Raw genomic sequence first — 9,965 nt, forward strand, 5'->3', positions numbered from 1 at the left:
CTATATTCATTAGCGCCTGAGCCTTTTGGAAGGTGCAATTTGGTGTGGAAGGAGAACATGTGGGTTCCCTTGCCGCCGACCTTATGCTGGAGCCCTGGGGGATCTCCTGCTCCTCTCTCACCTTCCTCTTCTTCGTCCTGCCTCATCCTCCCCCATCCTCGTCCTTCCTTCCTCTGCCTCTCACCCAGCCTCAACCTTGCTGCCCTCTGCTTGGGGCCTCCCCTCCCCTCTGGGGAACCTAGAGCCCTCCAGACTCATTGATGAATCTGTGCCTGGATCCGGAATGTGTGGCAGAAGGCCCGGCCCCAACAGTGGAGCCGGACATTGTGTCTCCCCGCCCACACTGATCGCTGCATGGACTGAGCCCCTCACCTGGGAACCCTCCCTCTGACTTTATGATATATCCATTTGCATCAATGAGGCTCAATCTGCAGGTTACACATTGGCCTGTACTTCAGTTTTTAATAATAATGTTACATTATCTGGGAGTTTTGATGCCTTCTCATAGGTAATTGATTTGAGATGCCCACCTCCCACCAATGTTATGATCAGTATAACATACATTTATTTAAAAATTCAAACTAGTTAATTTTTTTACTTTAAAGAATTATCACACAAAAGTAGTACGTGTTCATTGTAAACATTAAGAAAACAAAAACTAAATTACATATATATATATATAAAACTTTTAATCCTACCACCCAAAGATAATCACCGTTAGCGTTATGATGTAGCCCTTTTCCATTTTTTTAAAACACTTATGTATATTCAGAAATGGAATTGTGTCATTCACAGTCTGGTAATTTTTTTTCTTTCACAGTAATACACTATATCATTTTTTATGTCATTCAGTGTACATGTAGAAGATTGTTTTTAAAGGCTGCATAGTAGTCTGGGGTATGAATGCACAATAACATATCTAAATTCCCTATAATTGGATATCTAATAGATTGTGTCCCAACTTTTCATTAAGATAACTGTATGCCTGTGACTAAATACTTGCACTTATTTAGAGTGTTTTCCTTATGATGAATCCCCGGACGTGGGACTCCTGGTGGAAGGCTACACACAATTGCAGGGTTTTGACCCCTATTGTCAATAGCTTCCTAGGTGACTTATGAAGACCTGTGCCTCCTTTAGTGCCCCAGTACCGCACCAGAATTGCCTAGTTCCCCACATCTTTATAAATACTGGTGTCAACATTTAAACAAGTTTGTTTATAGTTTATAGGTGAAAAGCACAGATGTTTTACTTAGCAATTTTTTGGTCACTAGCGAGGTTAAACATTGTTTCTCACAAGTTTATGGGTTCCAAATTCATTTTTTATTTGAGGTCATTAGAAAAAAGACGCAAGAACGTAAAATCATGACTGGAAGAAGCCTCCTGTTTTGGAGTGTCTGTGATCTTTGGTGTCACTGCCCCACTCTGCTGAAAGAAGAGACAGGGGAATCCCGGAGGAAAGCCGGGCCCGAAGAGCGACCGTGTAGAGACGTGGTCCCTGGGAGATGCCCCGCTCGCCCACCCGCCGGGGCACAGGAGGGCCTCACAGTGCCGTGGAGGAGGCAGGCCGGCTCAAGTGTCCTTACGTAGTTCCTTTTCTTCCCTCCTCCTTCCTCAGACGTGATGGAGACGGCCAACTTCTCCAACCTGGATCTGGGTGAAGAAGACTCAGATGAATCTTCTGTGACCGTAGACCTGTCGCACCTCTCGATGCTGCCCCACCTGGCTGACCTGGTCAGTTACAGCATCCAAAAGGTCATTGGCTTTGCCAAGATGATCCCAGGGTTCAGGTAAGAAGCTTTGGGGACATCTGGGGAACAGAGTTATAATCCTCGAGTCAGTTGGAAGGAGGCTCAGAGATCATAAATCCACTGCCTCCCAAAACAGAGCGAGGCCCTACCCCAGACCTCCTAAATCAGAAGCCCTGGGCTAAGCCCAGGAGTGTGTGTTTTAGGAAGTGCTGCCCATCTAGCATTACTTGGGAGGCCGCACTGGAGAGCTCTTCATCCCCCGCACCTCCTAGATGCTGCAGCGGAAGCCCAGCATGGTTTAAAGGTCAACACCAGGATTTCTAGGGTTGGAGCCAGTGTGTCAGAGCGGGTCTGGAACTCTTAGTTCACTGCTGTGTCCACTCCAGCTGGCTTGGGTTTAATCCTCATACTATGCGTTAACTTAAACCTACATTAACCCTCCTCACCCAATTCTGAAACCAGGGTGAAGTGGTAGAGGGGGCAAAGAGTTGGGCACGAAGACTTGTGAAGTCATTTAGGAGTCCTTGAGGGAGACAGATTGACTGGCATATATGACCTGGGCACCCTTTGCCCAATTTACCCTTCACTCAAGGCCATTTCCTAACCATGCTGAGAACTTTTTGTTCAAAAGGATAAGTATAAGGACATCTACTAGAGTACAGATGCTCTGTTATGGATTCATTCATACAAATTTCTTTCATTCGTTCATTCATTCGCTCATTCATTCATGTGTTTTATTGTCTTTGTAATAATGGCATTTAATATAATACTTATATTAAAAGAGTCATGTGGTGTCAAATATTCTTAAAATAGTTCAGAGTTTATACTTTTAGTAGAGATACTGGGAAATCGTTATATCTATATGTACATTCTTTAGAACATTGTCATAAAATACATCTATAATATGGTTGAGAAATAAGAGAAATAAATCAATATCAAACAATATTATCATCAGCAATAGTTGTGACTATAGAAGTAGGAGCAGAGTGCTTCCTCAATGCTGATGCTCAGATTCAGTGCTGGAATACTGGGAGCCAGAAAACAACTTGACGTTTGCCAGCTCTGAATGGAAACTAAAGTGAGATACCATTTATTGTTTTGTGAATTTCTCTGCGATGTAGGGAAATCACCGGTTTCTAAGTTACCTCATTTCAAGCTAGGTAATGGTAATTCACAAAGCTAAACTCAGCACTTCCCAGCTTGTCTCTGCCCTGAGACAGCTGGCTCCGTGTGAGTCTATGCCTCTCCCCTCTCTCCACATGCCAGGGCTTTTTCAATGCTCCTCCCCTGGAACTAATGTGAAAATTGTAAAGAAGAGAAAAATGTCAAATGGCATTGACACACTTACTGCATTGTACATTTTGTTGTAGCAGAAGGAGTAAGGGCCACTCTGGCAGGCAGGCAGGCAGGAGCAAGCCACTGAGTGTCACCTGTGAGCTCAGCATTGTGCTGGGCCTGGGATTTTCCCTCCAGAGCCTTTCCTTGGAACAGACAACACATTCCACTTGGTACAAGTTCCAACTTTCTCCTCAACTCTTGTGTTATTGTTTGCAAACTCCATGTGTTCCAAAGCCTTGTTTTATGTAAACAGCTAGAGAGAGAAGGAAAAAAAAAACCACTTCAAGGTGTAGATGGATACACGGTAGCACCCAGCTTTCATCTTAGTTCAAGGAGGCAGTTCCATCCTTCCCTGCCTATCAGGGGAGTGGGATGAGACGGCATCTGATGCCCTGTGCACACGGTAAGGTCTGGCGATTCTAAGTGGTGGCTGGGATGGTACACAAGGGAACACTGTCCTATTCATTTAACCAGATTACCCTACTGCTGCCCCCTCCATTATGCACCCCCCTTTTTCCCAACCCCCTTTTCCTCCCATGCCCTTGGCCCCTATCTCTTAACCTCAGCACAGATACCCTTACACCAATATCACTGCAAGCCCTTCAATTTCTCTCCCCAAGGATGAGCGGAAGCTTGCCCCTTTCCTACCCTTTCAAGCTTCACTTTCCAGAGTTCCTTCATCTAGCCCTGCAGTTACGGCCAAAGTGACGTGTGTATGAGCAGGTACAGGGACTGTTTAGTTACGGATGCAAAACCACTTACGTTGATTCCGAACATGCTTGGGTTGGCTTCTGTCTCTCCAGCATGACTTGAAAAATCCCAGAGCAGAGTGTGTTCTAACAGATAACAGAGCCAGCCTTGGAGAGAGCTCTTGGGGGCACACGGATGTGGATACTTTCTGTGACAGGACAGAGGTGATGTTAAGCCTGGCCTGGGGCCAGAGCCCAGGTTCCAGTGGGACCCAGGAGGAGCCATTAGCTCTCTGGTTCTGCTGGTTTCTGCGCTTAGGGGTTTTGTTTTTCCAAGAAGTGAAAGAACAGCAGCTAGTGCCTGGTGGCTTTGATCTTGCTGCCCTTAGGCAAGGGTGGAGGGTCTGGGGAGGGCAGGGTAGGACTTCTGTGTGGGTGAGCAGGGGGTGGGGGGAACAGATGGGACTCCAGTGGGGGCATGGGACCGAAGTGGGGTAGGACTGGATGGACTGTGTTTGGTGTGAACTGCACTGTGGTGTGGCTGCGGGCTCTGCTCCTGGCTCCCACTGCCCCTCTCTCAGACTCTCAGTCTGCACCCCACAAATCTCCCTCCCTCAGTGTTGCAAAAGAAATGCATGGAAGAAGTGGGGCCAGGAGCAGTCCTGGATCTGAGAACCAAGGACCACAGGCTTCACTGCCAAGAGATGTGCATGAGAGGCCAGGCCGAATCAGCTGGAGCCCAGCCCCATGGGCAAAATGTCTTCAGCCTCACTGACATTTCCATTCCCAGGGTCCCCTTCCTGGGTCTAAGACCTGGGGGCCATAGTACTTCCTTTGTTCTTTCCTCTGTGTTCACGTGTTCCTCTATCCAGCCAACTCCTTCCTTACGTAAACTGAAGTATTAAAGTTGACAAGGACAGCCTCTGTCCTCCTCAGGGTTTGGTGTCTGATGAAAGAGATAGACTCATGAGCAATGGCTGGGAAAAGATAAGAGGCCTGCTAGAGGGGCTGTGGGAATCCGGGTGGGAGGGCTGGGCTCTGCCCGGGGCCTGGAAAAACCAAGACTGGGACACATTTCCAGAGCACAGCTCAGGTGCCCAGAAGTGGCCGCAGGGATGAAACTGATCAGGGTATAAATGTTGCACAGGCCCAGGGAGGAGGACAGAGCCCGAGCTGGTGTCTGTCATAGCAGGAACAAGGTTTTTTAAGGGTGTCTCCACCTCTACCCCCAACGCCCACCAGCTTCAGTTCAGACTGTGAGGTGCACTTTGAAACACAGGTTAAGATAACTACTACAAAGCTAGAAGTGACCAAAATGTCCCAAATTAGGTGGATAGGAGACCGATTAAATAACTTATAGTACGTTGATAGAATGTAACATTATGCAACCCTCTACGAACTGGCCTAAAGAAATTTTAGTGGTGTAAGAAGTGGGACGCAGAATTACTGTGGACCTGAGTAAAAAAGATATTTGCATAGGAAAAGATAAGGAAATGTACCAAAAGGTTCATGGTGGTTATGAGTAGTTTTCATTTGCTTTTATATTTTTTTCTGTGTTTTCCAAAGATGTAGTGATGAACATGCTTACCTTGTATAATAAATTAAAACCCAAATGGGGGTGGTGTTAGTTTCTAGTTTTTTAAAATGTGGATTGGGCATCTAGGGAAAGGTGACGGGGATGGCGCGATGTCTAGGTGCCATGTTGTCAGGGCTGTCTGTCCTGGAGAAGATGCAAGGGGTGCACAGCAGCGTCCTTTAAATGGTTCAAAGGAACCCATGGCTGGTGGAGAGGTCTGGTTCTGTGTTCCTTGAGAAGACAGAAGTACAAGGAATGAGTGAGTGTATCATCATGTGAGTTATAGATCAATAGAATAAGAGGCTGTTAATGAAGAGTAAACGATTTTGCAGTGGTGGCCAGACACCATGAGCTCCTTGGCACTGGGAGAATCCTGTGGAGGCTGTGTGGGAACCACATGTCTAAAATGCTGAGGAAGAAATTGGAACACATAGCCTCTAAGAGGTGTCTTCTGACTCTAGCACTTTGCAATTTTTTCCAATGCAGACTTTTTGCTAGTTATCCCAATCATCCTTTTACGAACTGAACCATAGCCACAGAGAGGAGGATCGCCTATCTACAGGATATCCAGGCAGAAGTATATAGTCAGGAAGAGAAGGGAGGAAAAACAAGAAGCAAATTGATCAGCAGGTCCTGCATTTTCCTTGTCATTGTTCAGACAAGCCATCTTGTGACGCAGAATAGTGGAATTAGTCATTGGCCTTGTGCCTCATTGACATATTTGTTCACCCTCTCTTGTGCTCAGGACTAAGTGATCAGTGTGTGGGCAACATTGAGGTAATTAATAGGTGGTGTAGGCCCTCAAGTAGCTTACAGTTAAGGTCCAAAACAGGCCTACTTAAAAAAAAACAACAACAACCCTCAGCCAAAGGGGAAAGGGAAAAATAAGAATAAAAGCAATGTGCAGCGGGTTGTAAAGGAATGGCTCCAATTCTACTGAAGAGAATCAGAAGGTGGAGGGCTCCAAGAGAAGACCTCACCAGATTCAGAATCAGAAGGATGAGGTGGAGAAGAAGGGCATTCTCAGCTGCAGCTGTCACATGCTCAAAGACATGATGGTGTGAAAACAGCATCTGAATGTGGAGTAGTCCACAGTTGCTAGAATGGAGGGTTGGTGCAGGTTGCAATGGGTAGGGGAGCTGGAAAGACAGTTTGGAGCCAATTTATGGAGTACAAACTTGATCCTGGGTTGTTTGATAATCAGGATTTCTGAGCACAAGAGTGTGATACTTCCCTGTAGTGACAGGAAGAAAGATGAATGAGAGATCCTAGAGCTTTGACTCCAGGATTCTAGTAGGAGGAGGCTAAAAAAAGATGATGGGGCTCTAACCAGAGAAGCCCTGTTGGGAGTGGGAATGAGGTCAAGGGTTCCAGACATGTCCTGGAGACAGAGTTGACTGAGCTATACTACTAGGAAGGACTGGAGGACAGGAGGAGGGAAAGGAGGGAAAGCATGGGAGCTGTTGAAGATGGCCCTGGCCATACATTTGTAGACCACTGTATTCATGCCATAACCTTGGGAGCTTCCTCAGGCTCTATCTTCCTGTCCCTAAAATACCTCTGGCTGCTTAAAACTGGGAAATCCTGGCAAGTCACTGGGTTTTCCTTGTCTTAGTAACTGAGCCACTTCATTTCTTATCTTGACATACAATCTTGAGTTGTTCTCCCTCAAGAAACAGGCTTGTTTTTTCCAACCAGGCTTCCAGCTCCTCAGTGGAGGGTCTAGGGCACATACTGATCACCTGGCAGGTGTAGACCTGTCAAAACACTACACCAATTTGCATGACATGAAGTTCTTGATCAATAACCTGACCCTTGCTTCTGCTCTTCCTGACAGAGACCTCACCTCTGAGGACCAGATTGTGCTGTTGAAGTCAAGTGCCATTGAGGTCATCATGTTGCGCTCCAACCAGTCCTTCACCATGGATGACATGTCCTGGACTTGTGGGGGTGAAGACTACAAATACCGCATCAGTGATGTGACAAAAGGTGTGTCCAGGCTCTGTCTACATGCTCTCTAGCTCCCAGACTCTGATTCTACCCATCCTGGGGTCATGGGCCCTGATCAGGTAAAATCAGGGAAAAAAGGGCAAGGTCAGGTCCAGTCAGGGCTGGATGTGGGGTGGGGTGCAGTGGGTGGCTCCTCAGTTCTGCCCACAGCATCTGGCCATTCTCTCTCTCACAGCCGGACACAGCCTGGAGCTGATCGAGCCACTCATCAAGTTCCAGGTCGGGCTAAAGAAGCTGAACTTGCATGAGGAAGAGCATGTCCTGCTCATGGCCATCTGCATTGTCTCCCCAGGTATGAAGCCTAGCAGTGAGCAACTCAAGGACCTGGGACATGGGGAGTATGAAAAATGAAGCCCTGCTGAGGGCCAGTAGGGCAGTCTTGAGGGAGAAGTGAGCAAAAGGACTGAAAGACCAGGAAACACCCTCTTTTCTGGGTTTGCAAAGCCCATATGGTATCTGTATACTGAGGGGTCCCCCAATGTCCTTGGCCTTACCTACCGAGGCCATTGGTGATTCATAGGTAGAATTCTTAGGAACCAGAAAGATGGAGTTTCACAAGCCACAAATAGGCCTGGATATTCCCAATATTCAGGCTTTGCTTTTGTGTGAACTGAGCTGAACTTCCTTGACACATACAGTCCCCTGGGAGACAGGTTAAAAAAACCTGGGGCCTGATAGATGGTTCTGCCTAGGTAGTTTACCTGACTAATTTTGGAGGCAATGTGCTGTGATCCATGAGCTCTTCTACCTGTTTGGGGTGATAAGAGGGAGAAAGGCTGAGGAGGAGGTTATTGTGGTCCTGACGATAATATATTGGTGATGAGGCCCAAAGTGGGGCAGTGCTGCCTCAGCCTGGACTAGACTCAGGGAAACAGTGAGTGGGCTCTACCCAGAGATGCTTTCCTAAGCTGGATAACCAAGGAATGGACATGGACTCCCTGCCCTTTTTCAGCTTGTATTCACTCATTTATTCATACATACACTCAGCGATAATTTATTGAGCACCTACTAGGTACGAGGCACTGTGCTGGGCATAGGGATTCAGCAGCAAACAGGGCTTTGCTCTCATGAAGTGTAAGAACAGACATTAAACAAATGTTATTTAACAACTAATTTTTAATATGATGAGAGTTTAAAAGAATAAGGAAGTATGTGATACTACAGCTGGGTATAATAGAAAGAAGGAACCTGATATAGTCTGGAGCTTGGGGGTAGGAAGTTATCAGGAATGGTCTTCTTGAAGTTCTTTTAAGCTGTTTTCTGAATAGTCAGTAAGAGACAGACAAAGATAAAGAACTGAGTTCCAGGCAGAAGGAATGTAAATGTGGATCTGAAGGCCAGAGAGCATGGTGCATCAGAATCCTAATGGAAAGGTGGACTGTAGAGATAGTAGGAGAGAGGTAATGTGGGGACAGGGCCAGATAGGTCCATAAAAGGACTTGAGGCTTGATCCTAAATGCAAGGGAAAGTAGTTGAGGGGCTTTAAAAAGGACTGCGATGTCACAGGTCAGCAGCCATGCAGGGGTGACTTAGGGGGATGTTTAAGTTGGGTGTCTATGTTGATGAAGGGGTGGTGGGGAGATTGAACAGTAAGTACCCAGCTCAGAGCTCCTGTGCCTCCTTTTCCTGCCTCCTTGTGCTCACAGACCGTCCTGGAGTACAAGATGCTGCACTGATTGAGGCCATCCAGGACCGCCTGTCCAACACGCTGCAGACCTATATCCGCTGCCGCCACCCGCCCCCAGGCAGCCATCTGCTCTATGCCAAGATGATCCAGAAGCTGGCTGACCTGCGTAGCCTCAATGAGGAGCACTCCAAGCAGTATCGCTACCTCTCCTTCCAGCCTGAGTGCAGCATGAAGCTCACACCCCTTGTGCTGGAGGTGTTTGGCAATGAGATCTCCTGACTAGAGAAGCCTGTGGTGGTGCCTGGGTGGGGCTGCTCCTCTGGGGCCATGTGCCCGGGCCTAGGGCTGGCTGACCAGCAGCCCTTCCTACCCTCTCTGGAGTGCAGCCCCTCCTCTCCCACCTCTTCTCCCTGCCCCGCCCATCTTCTCTCCTGCCCAACCTAACACCAGGTCCCTGCTACCTGTAGGCCACAGGCTGACCCCAGTCCCTCAAGACTTCAATCATGATGAGTTGCTGTTTATTTGACAAAGAGACTCAAATGGGGGCAGAGGGCAAAGGCTGAAGGTGGGGCCTCACCTGGGCATGCCAGAAGTGGTTGCTGGCTGGTGCCCAGGGAATAGGCAGGCAGGAAAAACACACCCATTCCTCAGGGAGAGATACCCGTACCTTCCCCCCGATTCAGGTCCTTATGCCCAGGCCCTGGTGGGGATCTCCTTCCCCTTGCTCCACCCATGATAAAGAACTGGCCACAACCCCCACCGCACCCCCACCTCATCCTGCCACCACTCTGTGCTGTTCTGTTCCAGGGCAGCATGCCATGCTGGGGCCTTCTCCCTCTGCCTTCCTATCCCTGGCCTGTCTAGGGAACTCACTGCCAAGAATGACCAAAAACAGGGCAACTAAGCTCACAACTCCCCCCTCACCTACCTGTGCTGGCCAAAGTGCACTTGCCTAACCCCTCGAAGGCCACCTT

The 9,965-nt window shown here is 47.8% G+C and overlaps 1 protein-coding gene and 1 long non-coding RNA gene across 2 annotated transcripts in view; one reads left to right on the forward strand and one right to left on the reverse strand.

Moving 5' to 3' along the window:
* Nucleotides 1–9,270, forward strand: part of VDR (vitamin D receptor) — a 30,554-nt gene extending 21,284 nt beyond the window's left edge. The window contains exons 6-9 of the mRNA XM_054590878.1: nt 1,619–1,790; nt 7,192–7,343; nt 7,540–7,656; nt 9,011–9,270. Coding sequence (XP_054446853.1) covers nt 1,619–1,790; nt 7,192–7,343; nt 7,540–7,656; nt 9,011–9,270 — 701 coding nt within the window. The remainder of the gene's footprint in view (nt 1–1,618; nt 1,791–7,191; nt 7,344–7,539; nt 7,657–9,010) is intronic.
* LOC129084683 (uncharacterized) lies at nt 1,719–3,984 on the reverse strand. Its single transcript, XR_008530624.1, has 3 exons — nt 3,852–3,984; nt 3,100–3,342; nt 1,719–1,810 (listed from the first exon to the last, which is right to left on the reverse strand). It is a non-coding gene; the product is annotated as an uncharacterized LOC129084683 (long non-coding RNA).
* Nucleotides 9,271–9,965: the final 695 nt, after the last annotated feature.

This window comes from Pteronotus mesoamericanus, unplaced genomic scaffold, assembly GCF_021234165.1.
Source record: "Pteronotus mesoamericanus isolate MK-2021 breed Mesoamerican mustached bat unplaced genomic scaffold, CSHL_Meso_final scaffold_21, whole genome shotgun sequence".
Lineage (NCBI taxonomy): Eukaryota > Metazoa > Chordata > Mammalia > Chiroptera > Mormoopidae > Pteronotus > Pteronotus mesoamericanus.